The sequence below is a fragment of the Anopheles funestus genome, chromosome 2RL (assembly GCF_943734845.2).
Source record: "Anopheles funestus chromosome 2RL, idAnoFuneDA-416_04, whole genome shotgun sequence".
Taxonomy (NCBI): domain Eukaryota; kingdom Metazoa; phylum Arthropoda; class Insecta; order Diptera; family Culicidae; genus Anopheles; species Anopheles funestus.
In genome coordinates this window covers 96,137,399-96,161,909 of record NC_064598.1, presented here as the reverse complement: position 1 = coordinate 96,161,909, position 24,511 = coordinate 96,137,399, and the positions used below count along the sequence as shown (strand labels likewise).

The 24,511-nt window shown below is 41.8% G+C and overlaps 4 protein-coding genes across 7 annotated transcripts in view; 3 read left to right on the top strand and 1 right to left on the bottom strand.

Moving 5' to 3' along the window:
• The window catches only part of LOC125763366 (uncharacterized), a 391,039-nt gene that overhangs the window by 82,909 nt on the left and 283,619 nt on the right, over positions 1-24,511 (bottom strand). The gene's annotated exons all lie outside the window — the stretch shown is intronic.
• On the top strand, positions 208-5,858 carry LOC125763370 (uncharacterized). The gene is made up of 6 exons (XM_049426457.1): positions 208-1,416; positions 1,482-3,515; positions 3,596-3,887; positions 3,972-4,299; positions 4,374-4,528; positions 4,675-5,858. Exons 1-6 carry the CDS (start codon positions 894-896, stop codon positions 5,021-5,023), a joined length of 3,681 nt encoding a protein of 1,226 aa, XP_049282414.1. The 5' UTR covers positions 208-893; the 3' UTR covers positions 5,024-5,858.
• LOC125763426 (sodium-coupled monocarboxylate transporter 1-like) lies at positions 6,302-13,392 on the top strand. Of its 3 annotated transcripts, none has more exons than XM_049426625.1 (9): positions 6,302-6,555; positions 6,670-7,061; positions 9,553-10,101; positions 10,163-10,214; positions 10,272-10,339; positions 10,414-10,568; positions 11,394-11,534; positions 11,615-12,593; positions 12,664-13,392. In XM_049426625.1, the coding sequence occupies exons 3-9, from the start codon at positions 9,553-9,555 to the stop codon at positions 12,679-12,681; spliced, it is 1,962 nt and encodes a 653-aa protein (XP_049282582.1). In that variant the 5' UTR covers positions 6,302-6,555; positions 6,670-7,061; the 3' UTR covers positions 12,682-13,392. The 3 variants fall into 3 exon arrangements, with proteins under 3 accessions (XP_049282582.1, XP_049282580.1, XP_049282583.1); XM_049426623.1 differs by having other exon boundaries at positions 6,670-7,213; XM_049426626.1 differs by lacking the exon at positions 6,670-7,061.
• Positions 14,420-24,344, top strand: LOC125763623 (sodium-coupled monocarboxylate transporter 1-like). Its single transcript, XM_049426977.1, has 8 exons — positions 14,420-14,972; positions 16,051-16,581; positions 16,641-16,692; positions 16,757-16,824; positions 16,899-17,053; positions 17,375-17,515; positions 17,592-18,091; positions 23,705-24,344. Exons 2-8 carry the CDS (start codon positions 16,051-16,053, stop codon positions 24,175-24,177), a joined length of 1,920 nt encoding a protein of 639 aa, XP_049282934.1. The 5' UTR covers positions 14,420-14,972; the 3' UTR covers positions 24,178-24,344.

Sequence of the window (24,511 nt, the reverse complement as noted above, 5' to 3'; positions counted from 1 at the left end):
ACATGTTTTCTTCAATTGCACTGTTGCACATTTTTCACAAATCTTTAAAGGTGTTTTTACTTACAAAAAACTTCCAGAAAGAGAAACGAATAAATCTTGTGTTCTAATTTCAGTCTCATACCTTTTTTGGAGATACTACACTACCTGCAGACTCTCTCAGCGCACATTTTCAGTCAAATAGATAGAAATTTAGTGACCGATTGCAATTCACCGTCTGTCGTGTGCATAGTCCCACAATCATGGTGGAAAAAGTAAGGTGGTCGAACTGGTGTGGGGCTTTTTCCGACTGTTTGCCTTTGTGAATTCGTTTATTTTTGGTAACTACGTGATTAGGAACAATGCTGTAACAAACGTGTATGCGTTTGCGGCATACAGCGAAAAGTAATTACAGTCTAGTGTTCCAAGCAAAATGTCTACGTTCGATTAAGGTGGTTCGAGTTAAGAAGAGCAGAAGCGTAAAGCAAAGCGGAAACCTAGCGGAGTATACAAATGAGAAAATCCTTCCCTGTATAGCATTCCGGAAGCGAAGCTGCTTCCTGCTAGGCACAATTAATTGTGATTACTTTGTGTGAAAAGCAAATCGCCAGTTTTGTGTCAACTTTTGCTACTCAAAATCGTGTGTGTGTATTACGAACACAGAATTTTGCTGCACGCAAAAGAACCAAGCGTTGTGTCGGTGCATGTGCGTATGTGTGAGAATTGAGCAATGTATGTAGTGTTTGCCAGCCCCTGTTTGACGCTGTGCCATGTTTTCGATACTAAGAATCTGTGAAAACCCCTAATTTCGTCGCAAGCTTATCAATTGTTTACGTGTCCGGTGCAATAGATAAAGTTCTGAAAACTTTAGTTCAGTCCTTAATAACCCGTACGGGACACGGTGTGCATCAGCGTCCATGCATTCGATCAATCTGGACAACTGCGAAGGGGAAGGATTGGCGAAACCGACGCGAAGCAGTCTTTCCCCGGTCGGGGACTGCATCGTCGAGGACGGTGAATCTGCGCGAGACGATAGGGTGGATGAAACGGATGAGAATGATAACAGCAGCAAAAGCCAACGCATAATCCAAATGAGCTCATCAACGTATGAACGAATATTCCACAGCGCGGATCGTGTCCCGGAGCGTAAATCGTCCTCACTGTTAAGCTCGCCCGGTCCATCCTCGTCGCTGAAACAGCAAGAGGTGAAACCGGATACACCGACCAGCACAACTACTAGTTCCCCGCAGAGCAACATTATTTTTCATCGCACTTACAATAAAAAGCCCACTCAGGTGGTGTCACGCGTAAACGCATTGGACAGTTGCACAGGAAGCATGTCACCGGTGGCCAGGCGTCCTGTGATTTGTGTCGAGGATATTCGATTGCGTATTGGTTTGCCGAATCGTCATGGCGACGTGCTCATTCGATCGGACATCTGTAAGTTGCGTGAAGTGTAACTATGGTGATAATGTTTAATTTGTATTTTATTTCGTACATTTTAGCAAGCCGCACCGATGAGAGTCCGACGAGTCGGTTCAATAATGCTCAGTCTTGCATCATTCGTCGATCGTTTCATAAGGAAAACCTCATGACGTTTGGAATTGCCAAGATTCGTCTCGAGCAGGATGCGTCCCGATCGGACGGCGGTAAGGAAGGAGGTAGAAAACGTGTCAGTAATTCCCACGGCAAGAAGGAGCGCAATGTAACGCAGACAGTTGAACAAAATGAACCACCTACCGCCGAAGGTATGGAGATCGGTGAGGAGCACGTAGAACATGGGCAAGACTTTGTAACGTGCAATGCCGAAGAAGCGGTGGAAGCGAGCTCAATGGCCAACTCGTACGGTGATGAAGATAGTTCCGGCTGGTCGAAACATTTCTCTACGCGGCACAGTTTGGCGCACCGTCGCCAGACGTCGGCTGATGATGGTCAACCGACGTCGCTTAGCGAGTTTGATCTGATGCTGCAAAAGATCAACCAAAGCGTTCCGCCGATGTCGCACCTGGACCGTATCGATCAGTGGCGCGTTACGGCGGAAGATTTGCTACATTCGATCCCGACGAAGGCACAGATTGAAACGAGCTCGTCCTGGTCATGTGCCAAGCGTCCATACTGCTACGATGCCGCTAATGGATCGAGTGATGATGATTCGGACACATTGGAAGATACAGCCGGCGCAACGGGTGCAACTGGTGGTCCCTGCACGAGTGCGGGACTTCAAAGAAGCGTTAAAAAGAGACGTCCTATTGATGATGATGGTGAACGGTTAGATTCGCCCAACACTGCCATAGCTAACCCGATGACGGCAACATTGCAGCTCGGTAACGGCGACGGCGATAATGACGATAAAGGTTTGGATTTTCGGAAAAGTCAAGTTAATCCGGAAATTGATAAACCGGTGAAAACGAACGCCGTGTCAAGTTCAATACGAATATTGGAAAGGAAAAATTACTACAAACTACCTACCCGCTATCGACCGTGCATGGAAGACGAGCAAGTAGGTGACCAGGTGGAAGGTGAATCAGACTCTGCCGGTGCACAATTGGCATGTGCCGACGGTCGTTATAAAGCCAACCCGTACGCCTACCTTCTAAGCCGGGATGAGGAGGAACGGGAGAAATTTTTGCAATATCTTCGTATTAGCCCAGTGTTTCGAACGGATGAGAAGGTGGCTGCGGGATCCCGTACCCGGGGACCGGTGGAGAAATGTAATGGTGCAGAAGCGAGCGGTGCGAATGAATCAAACGCTAGCCTGAACCCCACCAATGCCGTCAGTTCGTCCAAACCAAAGACGAAATCGCGACCGAAACTGAAGCAAAATAAAAGGAAACCAACTTCCAAACATAGAACCCATCCGTCGATTATTGCCAGCAGTGGTTTGCGAGGTGTTAGGCGGCTCGTTCTCAGTAGCTCGCTACGCAGTGGTAAAGTAATACGCTACAGAAACAACCGATCGAATGAACGACCGCTCGGTAAAGCGAGAAGAAGGCCGTTGGCAAAGAGCAGCTCTAGCGTCCCGTCCGTCGAGAAGAAACAATCCCAACCATCGGATGCCGTTGGAAAAGAGATGGAAACGTCTGAAAAGCAACCGCCAGATGCTGAAACCGATCAGCAGCCGGACATCGCTGCTACGCTACCTTCGACATCTTCATCTTCCACGTTGATGGCGAAGAAGGGCAAAAATGCTACGCAACGACATCGCTGTTCGGTGGATAGTGCGGTCAGCAGTTCAACCAGTGCGGAAATGCATGCGGAACAGCAGCAGGTTGGTAATCGATCGAAAGAATGTCAAACGATCGAAACCATTCCACCGGAACAAGGACCGGCCCCGGTGCCCATTGTCAATGAAGGCAAACGCATGCGAAACCCGCTGAATCGTGCGGACGGTGACGTGCTACACCTGTTCCTGCTCGACGAACAACTGATTGTGGTGCAGAAGGAACTCGTCAGCTTTTGGCGCTACTCGCGATTAAGCTTGTTCCTTGGCGTAAAGCAAGAATGGCAGCGGCGCGCTCAAATTCGACGCTGGAATCATGGTACGTTTAAAGTCCATGGGATTGTTTTGGACAAAATGCTATTAAAATCGTTTTTTCTGTTTATTTTCCCCTTTTTGCAGATACGGAGGTGGATATGCAGAATGCACGTCGAATCTTATTAAACAAACAAGATCCGATCTATCTCGAACCAAGGGCCAGGAACTTGTGTGAAAACAAATCACGCCTATGCCCGCTAGCGTCGATCTACGTGAACGCATACTTCCTTGACACTGTGTCCGTTGCGAAGGTGACAAAGGGCAGTGACGGACACGTTTCAATCGCAGCCGGAGACGATAATGTCGATGAGAGTAGTGCAGATGAATTCGATGAACTCGTGCGGTTGAAATCGTTTCAGCTAGACACAATCAAAAGGTATTTGTCGCGTTAAAATGCAAATCGAACACTTGCCGCCTTTTCCCCTTTATTAATGTTTATTTGTTCTTTTACATTTTCAAGCTCACTGGATGATATTCGGTTTTTGCCCTTGCCGAATACACGCGACTTTCTCATCTGCTGGCACGAGCACGTATCCCAGTTAGAATCGCGCACCGGACTGTGTAAATACAGTCTTACAGCGGATCTGCAAACGTTGGCGTGTATACGAGATTTTATGCCCGTCAAGCAGAAGCTAACCACCTTAAAATGCATCAACGACAAAAAGCTGGTCGGGATGGGACACACCACTATACACATCTGGTGTTACGAGAGCGGATTCATACTTCAAACGGTCGATTTAAAGCTGGAGCTTGGAATTAACGTTTGTTGTTTCCTACATATTGAAGAGGTGAGTTTTGATTTCTGCTTCGGATCTTCAGAATAGGAAATGAAATTGTTCTTCTGCAATTCTTCTATTTAAAGAACAACGACAGTACGCTACTGATGTTGCAAATGCATCAGCCGGATGATCCTGCGACGAGCTTTAATCGCAGACTGCTGAAAGTGATTGCCTTTAACCTGTACAAAGCGACATGGTACATTGCACACAGCTATGAGATTGCACTGGCATCGAAGAGGTAAGGTAGAACCATATCTCGATATGGCGTATGTAGAAGTAGATGTGGATTAAAATTCAAAATGGAATTGTTTCTATGCAAACCTTTCTGTAGTGAACCATCCGTCATGAAGAAACAATTTATCACTTCAACTTTTCTATTTCCAGTATTACCAGTGAAAGCCAACAGTGGGCACTGGATGGAAGTAATGTTTACCATCGGCAATGTTTAACTTTCGACAGCGGAGAACTGTTGATGGTCAGCCTAAATGATCCAACCGTTTGCTGGACGAACCATCAACGATTGCAGAAGGATCTGCAGCGGGCGGAAAATGGTTCCCTACACATCTACAGCCGTTTACGCAGCAATGATGGTGCCAATGATTTGTATCGTCCACGCGAACGCATACTGAACGCCGGCCATTGGAATGATGGGCGTGATCTGGTATTTTTGAGCGATCAATTCCTCACGGTAAAGACGATCGATGAGTATATGTTGGAGGAAGGTAAAAGGTAAACCAGAGGCTTTTAGGACGGTCGGTCGGCTTGCGTTCTTTGAAGCATAGAACTTTGAACTCAACGTGGTTAGTAAAGGGGCGTAACGATTCTTCGCTGAAACAGCATAGTTGAATTGCATAGCATTGTTTATTGAATTAATAGTAAACTTAGTAAACCTGTTTGTATTGTTTTTTTTGTCTTTCTGTTTCTGATTGATTTTAATAGGGTTAATTTTGTATTTTGCATTCTTTTGTTTGTATTTTTGTGATTATACATACCACAAATTTATGTTCGACCGACCGTCTCAATAAAAGTTTATCTTTACTGCAATCTTTCAAGCCATAAACGTCGATGTGAACGTTGCAAAAGTGAGACAGTATATACATGCAGATTTTGCCCGTAGGTATTACTTTGGCAATTAGCAAATATAAACATTTCAAATCGAGGGTGAGTTAAAACAATGTTCAAAATAGTATTTATTGCGTTCCTTTCAATTTCCTCCAACCGATGGTCAGTTAGCGTTTGGATCGGCTTAATGTATCACTATAGATCCCGTGCAATCGTGTGTGATCTGCTAAAGAAATATGCTTGAACTGTACATAGTGTACCATAGCGTTGTCACCTAAGAGACAAAATGGTTACATACGTAAACAAAAAAAAATGCAAGAATTAAAAGAAAAACTATAGTTTAGCCACCGAACTGAAAGTACTCTATGCAGAAAACAGGAAACAAATAATAAAGGTGATATGAAAGCCTCAAGATCTCGCTTTAGCAGAGCGCATTGCGTTCCGATGAGTGTTTTTGTTTTGCATGAGATAACTACAATAAATAAAATATATTTTAATTAATGAAATTGCATGTTTAATGTAAATAGTTGAGGAAAGAATCCGTTCCATCGTGCTGGTCACGAAATATTTTAAAATATTCTCGTCTGTAACTTGGCACATAGTTTTACGATCGGATTGATCTAGGATAGATCAGTTCAGGAGGTTAAAATGCTTGGGCTAATTATCCGCAAGATGAAATGGTTTTTACGTGTTTTCTGGCAAAAGTATGTTCGATTTTTGAGATCACAAATAGCCTGGTGCTCGTGCAACTTTTCGAGCAGTCGTTTCAAGAAAAAGCACAACGTTTTGTATATTTTTTGTTTTACTATTGTTTTCTACAGAATCTCAATAGCTAATTTTAATTAGAAATGGAAGTTTTCTTAAGTTTTTCCTTTAAAAAATCCTACTTTATAGAACTGTGAGTAATTTATGAGAAAATGTTCCTTGTGTATGTGTGTGTGTGGAATAATTGCAGGAGTGCAGTTAATTCTGTCCCACTACGGGTTTCGTTTGTCCCATAGTGCTCACCACAAATGTCAAAACATCTGTGGTTTGTTTGTTTATGTTCTTGATAGTTTCCAAAATTTGTCGCACGATTTGGATTGCTGGTTTACGTAGCCGTTTCTATTGCTAGTAATGAAATTAATCGTTGTTATTCAGGTTTAAAAATTGGAAAACAACCCGCGGATCGCAAAGAAGCAGCTTATCAAAATAATTTTTGGAGTAAGTATCGAACATTTATCTTCCAAAGGTGCTTCTTCTGGTTCCAGCCAGTGATGGTGCCACATCACAGCAGCAGGTTTACGTTTGCCTTACGAGGAATGTGTTTAATTTTAGGCTTTTGTGTGCGTGTGTGTGTGTGTGGGGGTGTGGAAAAACTGTAGTGTTTCGAATCCATTCACCTGTAAGCAAACATCGGCCACCTCCAAACATAAGCACCATGCGTTGCATAATATCTGTCCCGTGCGGTGGAACGCGACTACAGTGTTGTGGCGGCACAAAGCAAAAACGCGACATCAAGGAACCGCATCACTACTACTAGAGCACGTGGCGTACGCGTCGGACTACGACGAGCGCGCGCTACGCGCCCCGACGAAACGGCGATCGATGTCCGGCGTCGAGTTACGCGGTTATTGTTGATTGTGCTGCCGAGCCAGTCAGTTAGCGAACAAACACCGGCACGACTTAACACGCGTAAAGGTCGCGCTTCTGCTTATCGTACTCTCAAGGTAGTGTACTTTCGAACGCGGTCAGTGTGCGTAGTGGAAACGCATCTCTGAAATCGGGAACTTCGTTATCTCGGCCCCACCCGGAAAAGAGTTAAACGCTTACCGTGTGTCCTTGGGAAATTCGCATTTCGTTGCATTCGCTCCAAACAAATGTAAGGCTAGTTTTGCATGTGATCGGTAAAAAATGATTAATTCGATTAGCAACGATGCATTGTGGTTGATTAGTGAAAGTAATTGTAAGGGTTTTAGTCCCCTTTTCTTAAAGGCTTAAATTTAATTACATTTCCGTACGTCACTCCGTGCGTCGTAGGTGTGCAGCTTTTGCTATCGAAATGTTTATTGCAAACAAAACGAGCATATAATAATGTGTCGCTTCCTTTTGATCGTTTACGTTATCTAGCGTGGAGGGTTACGGTCATTCGCGTGGAATGTATTACACATTGGCGTGGCGTTTTAGATTTATCTTATAATCTCCCATCGGAAGGTGTATGCAACGTGCAGGTGTGAAGGCGGTGTAGGTGCTGATGAGTGTTTTATCCACCGACCATCGGTGCGTCATACCAATGAACGGATTTAGCGGAGGAATATTGCGATAAAGTTCGATATCGTTCTATCCCAGTGCATAGGAACGGGGGGAAACGTCCCATAGAAAGTGTTCAGTGAGGCTAGAATTGCATTTCTTACATTGTGTCTAAATAGTATGATCGATCGCGCGGTGTGATCGCGCGCGGTGTGATCGCGCGCGCAGCGATCAAATTCAGAAGCTTTTGCATTCCTTCACTAGTAGAATAGTATTCTTCTCTCCCTCAATTACTTTGCCGGTGAGGTGCATTCACTATAAATACACCCTATTTAGGTGCAGCAATACACATTAGAAACAAAAACACCTTCGAATGGGTGATGAGCCAGCAAGAGACAATCGAGTTCAATTGTTAAAAACGCAAATCGAAACACAGACCAACGCAAGGTACCGATTGAAACCGCGACAACCTTCACAGGCGGTTACGGTTGACCCCGTGACGATATCAATGCATGCGTAACCGAAGCAGAAAAAGTGTACCGCTTGGTGCCTCGTGTCGAACGCTTTGCCGGCCGAGCGAATACGGGCCAAACCAAAGCACTATCGCAGCCCACCCTTTTAGCGCTATAATAGGACGAAGCGTCGTTTGTTTACCGCTTGAAAGCGCAGCTTTGGTTAGCGCAGGCCCTCTAAATAATAACGTTGAAGCATGCGGCATGCAACCATCCCTGCGCCACTCTAGTAGGGGGGTGGGCCAAGGGTGTGGTGTGTTAATGGGGTCCAGCAAAAGAAGTATGCCCATTAATCTGTATTTGAGACGCGAATCAATCGACATCACGCGCAAACGTCACACGCGCCTTAACGCGCGCTAATAGAAACGCACACGCTTCAAGTCTCCCGAGGCTTGCGGGTCAAAGTCCATCTAGAGCATCGTAGCAGATACACCCGGTTTCCAGCCTGGTTGGCCACTGGTTGGTGTTGTTGGTAGCATTTGGTTTGTTTTAAAATAACCGGTCGCATGTTATGCAAATTAAGTTTTATAAATAGACTCGTATCATTTTTGCAAATTTCGCAATTCGCGATCACTCGGGAAATTTTAGGGAATATAATACAGGGATTTATTGTTGAGGGCAATCACTTACATGTTGCTTGTATTGTTGATGAGAGTAAATGATGTTTGTAGAAATCGTTAATAACACTTAATTAACTGAAGCTGTTAATACGCAAACAAAACCGAGAGTTCGATTCTTCTTTGAACAAACAAGTGCTTGGCACTGTTTTGAAGTATTGTACGCAATTAGATTTACAAGTTTACAATCGTTGTTACGCTAATTGGTGTCTATCGTACCGTCCAGATGCGGTTTACGTCAGTTGGGTACATTGAATTGACGGGAAAATAGGCGCATAATGTTGGTTTTAGGTACTTTAAAATTCTTGAGTTCCTTGAGTTGATTGCTTCCGGAAGCCGCTGAGATGTTGCAATTCATCTAGTCATTCCAAATCTCCCCCTGGTCACAAGAGTGCCCCCAATGATGGTTCTTTATCACACAGTTTGTATTTGAGCTCGAGCTGTTATGTTTTTTTTTTATTTTTTTATTGTCGCTTCACTCACCGACTGTGTCTGTTATCGCGTGTCTACGACGCGGGTTCAAAGTCCCAATACCACGCAAAAGTCCTCAAAATTCCCCCATAATGTGTGCGTTTGCTGTGCGTTCAGGAATTAAATCAATGGCGCTTTCGATTGTCATCCAGAGCGATAGAGATGTGTCCGATATGAAGGGGCTGCGCATTGGAATTAGGCTTTATCTGCTGATGTACTTCTGAAAGGTGGCTTTTATGGGGGAAGGTGTAGGCAATCGCCACCGTTTCTTGATAGCAGCACACATTAGTCATCGGGTGAAGTTTGCGAACAGCGTAACCAATATCCGTTTTTTTACCTTTTCTATGCCTTTTCTTTTTACTCATTTTCAGATGGCATCGGGGAGAAGTACACTGGCCGAAAGTCTCCGTGAGCTGTACCAGTTCAGTGTGGTCGACTACTGCATGTTCGGTGCGATGCTAATCCTTTCGGCCGGCTGTGGAATATACTTTGGGTTTTTCAAAAGAAACAAAAGTGGTGATGCGGATACGCCCGAAAGCAGCAGCAGCGATGACGAAAGTGCGCATCGAACGGTAGTGAGTGGGTCTGGTCGAAATAGAACAAAGACTACCTTCGGTTCCTCCACCATGGATGAGTATCTGCTGGGGTCCAGAAAGCTGAAGGCATTCCCGGTCGCGATGAGCCTTGTGGCGGGTTATATATCGGGCGTAACGATACTTGGTACGCCGGCAGAAATCTACAACTTCGGTACACAGTACTGGCTGATCGTGATACCAATTCTACTGATGGGAGTCGCCGTCTGTACCGTTTATCTGCCAGTGTTCTGCTCACTGAAGCTAAACTCGTCGTATGAATATCTGGAGCTAAGATTCAATTCTTACGTCCGGTCAATAGCATCGGTCATGTTTGTCATTGATGAGGTACTTATTCGAACTGGCATGTAAATTCAACAGTAAATGACTTGTTTCTTGAACGTTTCAGCTTCTTTTCCTCCCGATGATCATCTATGTACCAGCGCTAGCATTCAATCAAGGTGAGTAACTTTTCGGGAAGTACAGCTTTCAAACTAATAAATTGTCGTTTCCTTTAGTGACCGGTTTCAATCTGTACGTGATTGGTGCGATCGTGTGCGTCGTCTGCATATTTTACACCCTACTGGTAAGTCATTTCGTTCGTACTTAGACGATGAAAATGTATTTTAATGCTGTTTTTTTGCTTTGTAATCGTTCTAGGGAGGTATTAAAGCTGTGGTATTTACCGACGCGTGGCAGGTAGTGGTAATGTTCATCTCCGTCGTTGTCGTCGTCATTATCGGTACGATTGCGATCGGTGGTCCAGATGTCATTTGGGACCGCTCGGTAGAAGGTGGACGGATAGATTTCTTCAAGTAAGTCGTTGCAATATCTACTCTCACGAAGCATTGATTCATAAATCAGTACCACCGACCGTTAGGTGCGGTTGTGTTGCAATCAGCTGCATGAAATATGATAGATTGCAAGTAAAAAGATTTAACAGCTGCTGATTGTGCTGATGCTACTTTACAGACGAAACGATAAGATAGGTTAATTTGCAAATAATTAGTCCAGTTTACAGTTTGGCGGAAGGAAAACAGCAACGTTGCATGATCGTGTGTTTTTTTCTCCGACAAAATACCGTTGAACGACGTTTATTGTAGGCAGTTGCAGGTTGGAATTCGCGAAACACAGTCACAGTGTAAAGTACAACAGCTCGCGACAGAAGGGAAGGAATGTTTGTATGATGCGACTATCTTTTTGTTCTACATTCATGGCGGTACGGATGAGATTGTATACTTATCAGGCGCTACAAACGCTACACGATCTTAACCTGCTGTAGGAGTCCTCTAAACCACTCATGGTCGAGGGCCGTTGCCTGCCAATATATTATCTCGGTGTTTATGGCGGACGCATCAACGCCATCACTTTATCTCTATTTGGCCCCTAGCAAGCCTCCGCCTATTCATGTGAACGGTCTAAAAAGATTTGACGGATTGGGTCGTTTGAATCGTAGCCTCACGATAGTGAATTCTTCTCACAATTTATAAACTCATCATTCTAGTGGCGGTAGTTCCTACTCCATTGTCTTATAGAGTTTGTCTAGAGATCACTCGTTTTGATTAAGTTCTACAATCAATCATGCTACGTAGCATTAAGTAAGTTTCTTCTCTTCTCTATTTGTTTCTCTCCCTTCTCAGTTTTAATCCCTCCATGTACGAGCGACAAACATTTTGGGCTGTGCTAATCGGTGGTTTCTTCTACTGGACCTCATTCAACTCCGTGAACCAAACGATGGTTCAGCGGTACATGTCGCTACCAAATCTGAAGAAAGCAAAGCTGTAAGTGATCTTCGGCTTATCTGTTACTGTGGTGCAATTACTTATATCGTGATTTCTGCTTTGGTGCATTTTTTTTACAGATCCATTGCTATGTTTACGGTCGGTATGGGAGTGTTTGTATCCGTCTGTTGCTACGCCGGTTTGCTGCTGTATGGAAAGTATTTCGAATGTGACCCGGCAACGGTTGGGCTTGTAACGACGGATGATCAACTATTTCCTCACTACGTGATGGAATCTGTGGGAAAACTGAAAGGCATCCCAGGATTGTTTATTGCCGGTGTGTTTGGTGCTGCACTCAGTTCACTTTCCGTAGTGCTAAACTCTACCTCCGCTGTGCTGCTGGAGGACATCTTGAAAGGACTGTTTCGGGTCAATCCGTCTCCGTTCGTGGCGAACGTGTTTGTGCGCGGTAGCGTTGTTGTACTGGGACTGGCCGCTATGGGTTGCCTGTTCATCATCGAGAAGCTGGGTGGAATACTGAGTGTTGCTACCTCCCTGTCGGCGATTGCTGCCGGCACAACGTGTGGCATTTTCACCCTGGGAATGTTGATTCCGTGGAGCAACACGAAAGGTGCACTGTTCGGTGGTGTATCGGGTGCCCTTCTGTCCGGTTGGGTTTCCCTTGGCAGTCAGTTTGCTGGTGCAGCGGGTGAAATTGTACCCCATAAGCTACCTGTTTCGGTGAGCGGATGTATCGAGGATCTGATCACAAATGTTACGCTGGTGAATCCAATCTATCCGGATGAAGGTGCTGTTTTCCCGCTGTATCGGCTTTCATACCACTGGATCACACCGATCGGTGTACTGACGGTACTGATCGTTGGTACAGCCGTATCGTTCATCACAGGACCGCGCGATCTACGACACATCGATCCGGAACTCATCTCACCGGTCATCCATCGATTCTTGCCACAGGAATCGTTCGGTAATTTCGGCACGGCAAGCAAGAATTCAGCACCGGGACCAGTGGTTTTTAGCGAAGAAATGCAACCACACACAAACGTGTCCTCCTCTACGGGTGGAAACCCGTACGGTACGACGGTGGAACGAAATGGACAGGTTTGTAAAGGTTGTCTCCATTTTTAAAGGATAACGTGATATTAATGTAACGTTTCTTCATCGTTTCTAGGTATTGAAATCTCGATGATGAAGCTGTAGATCGCGTGCAAATGACTCATAATCAAGAAACACATATCCCGACGAGATTCCCGCTACGTGAACCGGGATATCCGCGGCAGCTCTGTGCCAAATTTGGTCACCAAATGGATCTGTTCCACTACTGACATAGAAGCGAAAGTATTGAAGTATGTGCAAAGACAAACGACAAAGACACACCTAGCGTAGGGCGCGGTAATTGAGCCCACACCACTAGAAAGACTGTGTGTAAAACAATCGAGTGTCCAATTAGCTTCCTATAGAGTGAGGTGGGGTTTTGGTGGGGCACTGGAAAACTGTTTAGTAATTAGCAAAGAGTGTATATTGTTTTGTATTTGTATTTAACTCTTTGTTTTACATGTGTAAGGATTTACGTGATTGTAAACGTATTGTTTACAACAAACACTTCTAATCAACAACTCTTCCTCTTCCCCACCATATCGTTACACAATCTGTGATAAACTTTGGTGCAAAATGTGAATGGAAAACAGCGTGTGGAATGAGTACTGTTTTTTTTTGTTTGGTAGTTGTGGTTGTTATTATTGATTGAGAGGTGTTTGATTGCCATGAAAGTTGTTTCAACTTGGGGTTGTCTAGTATAAACGATGTGCTTAGTGAAAATTTATTAATGTTGAGTGCTTAAAACGGATGACAGGTGTATGTAAAATGCGTATAAAATAAAACCAATTTATGAATACCGGTACGATTTGCAATTCCTTTGCAGAAGTCATAACCTTGAATGGCCTTGAAAGAAACTTAATTTTTTTCTCCTTTAATCGGATATCTCTGACAGGTAAGGACTATTAGAACTATTACAAGATTCTGCCTCCCGTCTTGATAAACAATACCATAAAGCAGGTCGACGGAGAATCAAACAGGAACTCATCTGGATTGTTCAACTCATGGATTGTTCAGCTACTACTAAGAAACATCTTTTGCCTAAACAACTTCGAGCTTAATACACGCTCTCGTAGTAATTTGCATTTTGCTTCAAGATATATAGAGAATTATTCAATACCATTTGTCCTAATGAAATCTTTGAACGATAAACAAGTTGTGCATCACGAGGTATTTAATAAAAATAAAGCTTAAACATGAAGACCGTTTAAGTTATGGCTAATACGAATCGAATTTTGTTGTAACCAGCACACGTACGTTACTATATCACGCCGATAAGAAAAAACACAGATTTTGCAAAGAAATGATAGGATAATGGAGACGCCCAGTACTCAACAGTTATCTTCTCGTTATTTAGAAAAATTAAGATTCTCATATCCTGATCCTGAATCCTACTCCACACCTGAGTTCCTAACGAAGAGAACGAGAAGGAACATAGAGGGAGAGGAGTGACTGCATCAGTGACATCCAGAAGCAGACTGACAAAGAAGATAGCATGGTCTCGATCCCGTCTACTTTGCATTTTATAGGCAGAAATGAAAACTTGATCGAGACCCAGAAGATGCATTAAAACAATTCTCGTGAAGCACCGCTGGATTTGCTCGAGTTTCGCAGACAAGGCTTGAGCTGCATGGTTCCACATTCCAATGAAGTGCATACTAACCGGTAAATTGGGATGTGAGTCTGTAAAATAACACTTTCGAAGCAATGGTTTCCAAATATTGAATATAAGATTACATTATGGAAGAAACAAAGGTTTTTTTTGTTTATGAATAACGAACCATCATACGCTTTTCTCATCTTATTTCATCTCTTTTCTATCTCTTTGATAGATGATAAGATACCGGCTTCGATTGATACCGCTCACAAAAATCGAATTGCACAATATTGCACTGTTCTGTTTCGTAAAGAAGACGAAATGCCGAATCCATTCCGTCACATGCTGTTGGCAACATTCTCTCCATCATCGAAAGAAAGGCAAAGCGCCAAAGCAGATAAAATAACTGTACTGCACTCAACTTGTTATGCAGGTTTTGATGTTTTGTTTTCCTATTTGACTTGAATTTGTTCATTTGTCCAAACGTGTGAAAGTAACGCTGCCGGCTGGCAAACGATTCCGACACCCTTACGCACCTTCATTTAGTACAGGGCTCACCATTACCATCGAACGGAACAGATAGCCGAAAAGAGTAAAAAATATACACGCCACGCTTGTAAACGTAGGCGACGAATTGGATCACTGCCTGTGATCACTGACTTTGGTTTCAATGTTCGCTCCCTTTTCAGTGCTAATTGTACTGTGGAACCGGGAGGATCGCGCCACAATCACAACAGAGTGCGTGTTAGTTTGTAGCAAGCAAGAAGTAATTAGTGATAGATAGGAAGGTAATACAGCTATATATAAATAAAGATTAAATTAAAAGTTTATCCTAGTGGATAGCTAAAGAAAACTAAATTCCCATATTAAACTATTGCTTTAACTTCAAAAGTTAAGTAAAGTAATTTTAAAGAACCCTTGTTCTTCGTCTTTATCTGTATAAGCAACAGTTAGTTTATTTTAACAGCGAAACTTAATATAAATAAAACTGAAACCCTCATGCGAAATGGATGGATTGATGGACAAGTGTTTACGAGTGTGTACGTGTTCATGACTGAAGGAAAAATAGCGTGGAAAAGTGGATAAAATTAGAAAATGTTTTAGTTTTAGAAACGTGACCCACAAACTACGGGTAAATGCGCATGACATGTATAAGCAAGTAACGTGCACCTAACATAACATAAGGAAATAATAACTGCTCAGTTCTCTCCATTGATCTACATAAGCAATGATCGAGAAGCGTTAAGACGTACGAGTGTGCTTGGTGATCATTTGGTGGCTTGATCTTATTTTTTTATTCCATTTCTATTTATTTCACAACATGAAATAATGGGACGATAGGTACGATAGGTCAGTGAAATTGGTAAAATTAATGATTTATTTTTTTTGCATCGAAGTTTTCAAGAATATGCGAAGATAGTAATTGGCGCATCTTAAAAGTGAACTGGTTAGCACGCTAGAAACAGTTGTGGATGAGGAATAGAATATGAATGCTAATATATTTAACGGTTTGCTAATGGATACTTTTACGATCTACGATTGATCTGCGGCGAAAGAATGATCTGCGGCGTGTTTGTTTTTCATCACTTTTGGTAGAGTTAAAAGCGATTTATTAGAAATCCTCTAATGAAATTAAGCTCTATCGGGATGGCAAAGAGAAACGATAAAAGGCTTTTGCCGAACAATCTTCGTCACGTACATCTGGAGATCACAAAAAAGACATATTCCCAGATAAACGAGGCTGTTTTCGGAACAAGATCTATAGTTCATGACATCGACGCACCATTCAACAAAGCAGCAAGATCTCCCGAAAACCCTGGGCAAACTAAGATATTCCAAAATCTATTTCTTTATACTTTAATTTAGATGTCCGCTCCAAGAAGCACAATGTCCGATACAATCCGTGAGATGTATCAGTTCGGTGTAGTCGATTATTGTATGTTCGGCGGGATGCTGATCTTGTCGGCCGCATGTGGAATCTATTTTGGTTTCTTTAAACGAACTACCGCAAATAGCACTAGTGATCCGGAAGACGAACAGGACCATCTACCAGCGGATGTTATGTCCACAAAAAAGGCTACAAATACGTTCGGATCAGCCACAATCGACGAATACCTGCTCGGATCACGGAGATTAAAAGCATTCCCGGTAGCGATGAGTCTGCTGGCAGGATACATATCCGGAGTCACTATACTTGGAACGCCGGCTGAGATTTACAACTTTGGCACACAGTACTGGCTGATCGTGGTGCCGATCCTGTTGATGGGAGTCGCCGTGTGCAGTGTGTATCTCCCGGTATTTTGCTCTTTAAAGCTGAATTCCTCTTACGAATATTTGGAGCTGCGGTTTAATCCGTACGTCCGATCGATGGCTTCAGTTATGTTTGTAATTAATCAGGTAAGATCTTACGCGGTATGGATGTAAAACATTACATTGAGTTTTGTATCTATTTCCAGATGCTTTTTCTACCGATGGTTATTTACGTTCCTGCGCTAGCTTTCAATCAAGGTGAGTAAGAGATAAGTCTACAAATTCTTTTTACTTTTAATGTAATTTTTTCGCCTGTTTTCAGTAACCGGCTTTAATGTATACGTGATTGGAGCAATCGTTTGTGTCGTCTGCATATTCTACACCCTTTTGGTAAACTATTTCCTTAGCGCTTCGTTGTCTTAGAGTTAGAGAACCGTTTGCTCACTTTTTCCAATACATTTCAGGGAGGTATCAAGGCGGTTGTGTTCACTGACGCCTGGCAGGTGGTGGTAATGTTCATCTCAGTTGTCGTGGTTGTAATTATCGGCACGATTGCACTGGGTGGTCCGGACGTTATCTGGGACCGGGCTGTTGAAGGTGGTCGAATAGATTTCTTCAAGTAAGACACTCATTAAATGCTGATTTACTATATGTGATGTGTAGCAAAAGAAACGGCAATGGTTCAAATTGTCTTAAATTGTCATACGTGCATCTTGGGATGTAATGCTTTAGATTTAGACAAAAGGTGTCGTGGTAAGATAAGGAATGTGTAGAAGATGACAGGTAGCAGAAGCATTCCATTGATCTGTCCATCGTTTCACCTGGTGCGAAGAACACCAACCTCAGAAAACAATTCTTACATCGAAGCATTTTGTAACAAGAAGAAGGCTAGAGATAAGTTGAAATAGATTTTTACATTCTATCTATATTTCTGTTACAGCTTCACTCCCTCCATGTATGAACGACAAACGTTTTGGGCCGTTCTTATTGGCGGTTTCTTCTACTGGACGTCTTACAACGCCGTGAATCAAACGATGGTTCAGCGATACATGTCACTACCGAACCTCAGAACAGCAAAAATGTATGTAATCTTCAACCATTATTTTATGCTTAATTTCACTATGTTCTGCTAATCTATTTCCCTCCTTTCTTTTCAGTTCCATCTATCTGTTTGTCATTGGAACAGGTATCTTCGTATCGGTTTGCTGTTACACTGGATTGTTGCTGTACGGCAAATACTACAACTGTGATCCGGCCTCGGTAGAACTGGTAACAACAAGCGATCAACTATTTCCTCACTACGTGATGGAGTCTGTCGGACATCTTCGAGGCATGCCGGGACTGTTCATTGCCGGCGTTTTTGGTGCTGCTCTAAGTTCGCTCTCAGTAATTCTTAACACCACCTCAGGAGTGTTGCTGGAAGACATACTGAAAGGATTGTTCCGGGTTAAACCAAGCTCATTGGTAGCGAATGTTGTTGTTCGTGGTAGCGTAGTTGTACTAGGGCTTGCCGCCATGGGATGTTTGTTTATTGTTGAAAAACTGGATGGAATTTTGATTGTATCTGCAACTTTGGCGGCGATTGGTAACGGTACGACGGGTGGTATCTTCACCTTGGGAATGTTGGTTCCATGGAGCAACACTAAAGGAGCTTTCAGTTGCTGGTGAGACGTCAACGCGAGTGGTTGTCTTTCCGTCCTAAAGTGTGACACTCAGTTTTGGAATTCGGTGTTTCTGTGTGAGGACGTTAGTTCAAGTGTGTTTGTGCGATCGGGATCGAACTGTTTTGTGGTGCAGACACCAACACTAAAGAGAACACAAGAAACGTATAGAGTAGTGCACAGCCTGTTTTAACAGGAACTAAAAAATGCAGGGGGCACCAGCAAATGCTGGTTTCCCCCCGCTCGGCGGGAGGGAGAAAAGAGATAGGACTCTTCCATCATATATGGATAAAAACAATGAGTACGGGGAAAAGAGATATCTGATCCTACGGTCCTTGGAGGGCAAACCGCTACCCAAAAATCCGTGGATCTACAGTGAGACAATCAAGAGGGCAAACGGAAAAGTGGAAAGCGGGCATGCGGTTGATCTTCACAACTACATTCTAGAAACGCGATCCGAAAAATCATTCTCTGAGCTACAGAAAGTGAATACGCTTGTGACCGGTGAAAAGATAATCATTGAACCCCACCCGAGCTTCAACTCTGTTAAATTTGTCTTCACATGCAGTTCAATCTCAGAAATGTCCACTGAGGAAATAAAAAAATATCTGGAAGGAGATAATGTAACAGACGTTTACCGGTTCAAGAAGCAATCAAATGGACAACAAATACAAACAAACTCGTACGTAGTTACGATGCAAGCTGTCAGGGTACCGGAATACATCTACATTGGCATGGAACGTGTTAAGACGCGTATCTACTACCCTCGCCCTATGCGTTGCAATAATTGCCTAATGTTCGGTCACACCAAAAAGTTTTGCAAAAAGAATCAGGCTTGCTCGAACTGTGGAGGAGATTTCCATGAAAATTGCTCCAACCCGATCAGTTGCTTAAACTGCAAAAACCCGCACAACGCTTTTGACCTGAAATGTCCGTTCTACCAAAGGGAGACTGATTTGATCAAAATAAAAATAGATCACAACTGTTCTTTCCGCGAAGCACGCACTATTCTGCAATCCCATCAAAAACATAACGTGGAAACAGTAGCTAGCGTTGTTCAACAAAGGCTAAACACAGCTCAGATTCCTGATCCAAAAGACAAGATAATAGAACAACTCTCACAGTCAGTGAACAAATTACAAGCAGAAATAGCATATCTCACACTTACAATCACACAACTAACCGCCAAAAAGAGTGATACAAATATTGAAGTAAACTCCTCGGGCACTGCAATAACTGACACAAGTAACACTATTTCAGACAACACCACCATCACAAATAACAATCTCCCAGACAACACCAATACAACTACAAATCCGAAACATCAACGCTCCTCTAGTGAAGAGACACAAGAAGAATTAACCACTACAAAGAAAACCAAGAAAAAGCAAAAAAACAGTTAGATACCTCACACAATACTCAAATATTCCAATAAGATTGCGACAAAATATGTCTTTTTACCTTTCGTCGTGGATCCAGTAAGAAAAAGCAATGTCAATGACAACGTCAACAACAGAGTTACAAATCCAATGAGAAATTTTATCTTGAATTGGAATATCCGTAGCTTCAACAAAAATATCGACGAACTCAAACTTCTAGTTTTCAAATATCAACCGGAAATTGTTACACTACAAGAATCCTACATCTCTGATAGATTCCTGACGCACTCTCCGCTTAATAATTATACTTGGCTTTCAAAAAAATCCTCGATTACACATCATAGCATCACTATAGGAATTAAAAAAAAATTACCTTTTAAACAGATGCCTATTAATACCGACATCCCCACACTTTGTATACATATAACAACCCCGTTTAATATACACATAGTATGCACATATGTTTCTCCTAATTCTAGTTGCGACATAAGTTCCGAATTTCAGAAAATATTTCTTCAAATACCATCTCCTATTTTAATAATAGGGGACTTTAATGCCCAACATAAAGAGTGGGGAAGTCTCATCACCACTTCACGTGGCACAGATATAGAAAATATCTTAACGCTGAACCAAGCTCTCACATTAACGCATAATTTTCCTACACGTATAGATCCAAGTACTGGAAATAGCTCAACAATAGACCATTGCATTATATCATCCGCAATAGCAGCAAAATTCTCTAGTTTCTCCGTTAAAGATCTGCATGGTAGTGATCACTTTCCAATAATAGTCCAAATAAATGAAATCCCAATCAATAATTTACAACTTTCTAACAGACCCAGATGGAAGTATGAGGAAGCAAACTGGGTTGAATACTATAAATTTCTTGAAAATATTCCATGGAATGCTATATCAGTTAACGAAACTAGATTAATTGAGCTGATACATGAAGCAGCTCAAAGTAGCATTCCCAAAACTAATGGTATTCCGCCAAAAAAGTTCGCACCCTGGTGGAACAAAGAAGTTGCTCTAGCAATAAAAAATAGAAGGAAATGTCTCCGTCAACTAACGAAACACCGCAGAACTGGCAACATTGCTTATAATGCAAATGTTTTCTTGGCCAAATTTAAAGAAGCAAACCAAATCGCTAAAAACATGATCAAACAAGCTAAGGAACAAACATGGGAAAAGTTTGTTAATGAAATGAATCCATCTATTTCATCAAAAGAACTGTGGAGAAGAGTTAAACAACTAGGAGGGAAAGGCTCTAAACCAACTATCCCAATTTTAAATCCTCGAAACCCTATAACAAATCCTGTTGAAATAGCCGATGCTTTCGCGACACACTTCAGTTCCATCTCCTCAAACAATAGCTACCCTGATAGTTTCCTAAAATATAAAACTAAATCGGAATCTAAAACACCATCTTTCGTCACACCCTGTAACATAGAATACAACAATCCATTCTCTATTGAAGAACTCCAGTTCGCTCTTAAGAAATGTCGTGGTAAATCAGCTGGACCGGACGGAATCGGTTACCCTTTGCTACAACACTTACCAATATGCGCTTTGAATTACCTTTTAGAAATTTACAATAATATTTGGAAATCCGGAAAAATTCCCAATCATTGGAAAAATAGCTTCACCATCCCAATTCCCAAAAACAACAGAAATCCACACGATGTTGATAGTTTTAGACCGATATCGTTGATAAATTGTATAGCAAAAATCTTAGAGAGGATGGTAAACAGAAGATTATGCCATGAGTTAGAGAAAAGAAAACTACTCCACACTAGCCAACATGCCTTTCGTAAAGGTTATGGTTCAGAAACTTATTTTGCAAAACTTGAGGAATTACTGTCAAATGCCAACAAAAAGAACTGGCACTCTAACCTTGCAATTTTGGACCTTGCGAAAGCCTATGATATCACATGGCGCCATGCAATACTGAAACAACTTTACAACTGGGATTTTCGAGGTAATTTACCGGGATTTATTGCCAATTTCTTACTGAACCGTACATTTTCCGTCATTATCGGATCATGTCTATCACAACAGCATACGTTAGAAAACGGAGTTCCACAGGGTGCCATACTATCTCCCACCCTTTTTATAATCAGCATTCAATCATTATTCCAATTCATTCCTTCCAACATTACACCTCTCATATATGCAGATGATATTGTTCTTATATCTTCGGCATCCACAAATTCATTATCCATCAACCAACTACAACTAGGGATAAATAGAATAAAACAGTGGTGCAGCTTAACAGGGTTTCAAGTTTCTCCAGAGAAATGCAAAATCCTTCATATTAATACAGTTAAACAAAAGAACAAATCATTCAAATCCATACCCATTTCCTACAATAACTCAACAATTCCAAAAACCAGACAAGCAAAAATTTTAGGTATCACATTTGATTCTAACCTTTCATTCCATCCTCATTTCAAAAACATAAAAAAAATTACAAAATATAGCATGAATTTATTCAAAATACTAGGAGGTGGTAGTATAAGAGCCTCTCGGTCGATTCTCCTCCGATTACTTAACTGTTGGATGTTACCTAAAATCTTATATGGAACTGAAATTCTTTCACTTGAAAAAGATAGGTTCAATAAACTTCTTGCTCCTGCATATCACACAGCCTTGAGGTACTCCTCAGGAGCATTTATTACGAGTCCCATAAATTCACTGCTATGTGAAAGTGGACAACTTCCTTTCGCCTACCGAATAACCCAACACTTAGTTAATTCAGCACTTCGCTGCATAGAAAAAAATCTCCATTCAGTTCCCCTTGTACAACGGGCTAATACAGATTTCTACAATTTAACAGGCATACCCCTTCCAAGAATCCTTAAACTTCCCAGCACAGTCGGCCGTCCTTGGAATCAACCATTACCAAAAATCGACTGGACTATGCGTAACCTATCACGGCTCAACACAAAACACTTTTTTCAATCATTCTGCGATCACATACATAAACACTATCAAAACCATTATAAAATTTATACAGACGGATCTATCCACAATCAATCAGCTGGTTGCGGAATTCATTCTTTAAAATCAAACTGTGCCATCAAGCTTCCAGATAACACCTCTGTGTTTTCAGCCGAAGCAATTGCTGTGGGTTTAGCTGTTGAAGAAGATACAGAAGAAAACACCCCAAACGTAATTTTCTCCGACAGCGCCAGTGTTCTAACAGCGTTAGAATACGGATGTACAAGAGATCCACACATACAAGCAATAGACCTATCCTCTAAACTCAATAATATATCCTTCTGCTGGATTCCTAGTCATGTTGGTATACCTGGTAATGAGGTAGCCGACAGACTAGCAAATGAAGGCCGAAGGTCCAGCAATATAAACCATCACCCGATATCAAAAAAAGATGCTACCAAATCATGCAAACTTCTGTTATCCAAATCATGGCAAAAATCTTGGCAAAACGAATTGGACAATTTGTTAAGAACAAACAAATTATCAATACTTCCCTGGGAAGATCACCCATGTCATAGTAGCCAGAGACTACTAACTAGGTTGCGAATTGGCCACACTAGACTGACCCATAGCTATCGACTAAACAAAGAACCTCCACCGACATGTCCCAATTGTGGTGTACAAATCACAGTTCGACATATCCTAACGGAATGTTTAGCATATAATGCCGAAAGAAAAATATGTGATCTAGATGATAATATTGATACGATACTTTCTTCAGATCTAACCGCTCAGAAAAAAGTATTAAAATTCATCCGCCTAACTGAACTAGACAAAAAAATATAAATAATAACAAATAAGGATACAAAAGGATTTAAATCCGTAAAACATAACAAAAGAGAGGAAAATATTAAATCCTGTGATAAATTCGACTAAAATTAACTTAGTCTACCGTCACTTAGGAAAATGGTCCGAGTTACCGCACAACTCAAGCTGCAGGTACCTGGACGGTAATTCTTGCTTTCCAGGTTTCAGCCCGTTACCTTATTTTATTTTATTTTATTTTTTATACTTTATTGGGTTTTTATTTTATTTTTTATTTTTTTTTTATTTTTTATTCAATCTCTTTAGTTTAGTTATTGTATTTATCTATTTTATTTTATTTTGTTTTTATTGTATTTTTTTTTTTTTTTTTTTTTTTTTTTTTTTTTTTTTTTTTTTTTTCTCGAGAGACGAAAAAAACTACCGAGTTTTAAAGTCTCTATAATATTTCAACAACAACTAAAGGAGCTTTGTTTGGTGGTATAGCAGGTGCCCTCTTGTCCGGTTGGATTTCGCTTGGAAGTCAATTTGCAAGTGGTGCTGGTAGGATAGTTCCACACAAGCTTCCCGTCTCGGTAGACGGATGTATCGCGGAACTGATCACCAACACAACGAATGTGAATCCAAGTTATCCCGATGAGAGCAGTGTGTTTCCATTGTATCGGTTGTCTTACCACTGGATCACACCGATTGGTGTAACGACGGTCGTGATCGTCGGAACGATCGTCTCCTTTATCACAGGACCTCGCGATCTTCGTCATATTGATCCGGAACTCATCTCACCGGTCTTACATCGATTTTTACCACGTGAATCGTTCAGCTACTACGGCACGGCGAACAAAAATCCTTCATATTTCAGCACAGAAATGCAACCACAAACAAATATTCCTGTTGATAGCAATGTTCGATATGGATCAGCAAACGAACAAAATGTGCATTAATCATGATAATAATTCATCTTTCGAAAGAAATAACTTGGGAAAAAACAGTCGTGATAAATTGCTAAATCACAAGAAACTCAACCCTATTAAGGTTATTGTGGATGGCTTCATTTGTTATTATCTTTCATAATTCATTACAACATCTGTGATACACAATATAAACATATGATCGTTTAATGCACTGTAAGCACGGCATTTAAAAGCACTGTATAGCGTTATGTCGTGAAGAATAAATACAATATCAGTGTTTCAGTTTTGAGAAATAGTGGATATCATTGAAGCAGATCTCCTAAAATTCCTCTCTTAAGATACGAGCCCAAAGGTACGCATAGAA

Coding starts and splice junctions, on each gene's coding strand:
- LOC125763426 (XM_049426626.1), top strand. CDS start 9,553: ATGGCATCGGGGAGAAGTACACTGGCCGAAAGTCTCCGTGAGCTGTAC. Junction 10,340..10,413: donor GCATATTTTACACCCTACTG/GTAAGTCATTTC, acceptor TAATCGTTCTAG/GGAGGTATTAAAGCTGTGGT. Junction 10,569..11,393: donor GGACGGATAGATTTCTTCAA/GTAAGTCGTTGC, acceptor CTCCCTTCTCAG/TTTTAATCCCTCCATGTACG.
- LOC125763623 (XM_049426977.1), top strand. CDS start 16,051: ATGTCCGCTCCAAGAAGCACAATGTCCGATACAATCCGTGAGATGTAT. Junction 16,582..16,640: donor TTATGTTTGTAATTAATCAG/GTAAGATCTTAC, acceptor ATCTATTTCCAG/ATGCTTTTTCTACCGATGGT. Junction 17,054..17,374: donor GGTCGAATAGATTTCTTCAA/GTAAGACACTCA, acceptor TTTCTGTTACAG/CTTCACTCCCTCCATGTATG.
- LOC125763370 (XM_049426457.1), top strand. CDS start 894: ATGCATTCGATCAATCTGGACAACTGCGAAGGGGAAGGATTGGCGAAA. Junction 1,417..1,481: donor GCTCATTCGATCGGACATCT/GTAAGTTGCGTG, acceptor CGTACATTTTAG/CAAGCCGCACCGATGAGAGT. Junction 3,516..3,595: donor AATTCGACGCTGGAATCATG/GTACGTTTAAAG, acceptor CCCTTTTTGCAG/ATACGGAGGTGGATATGCAG.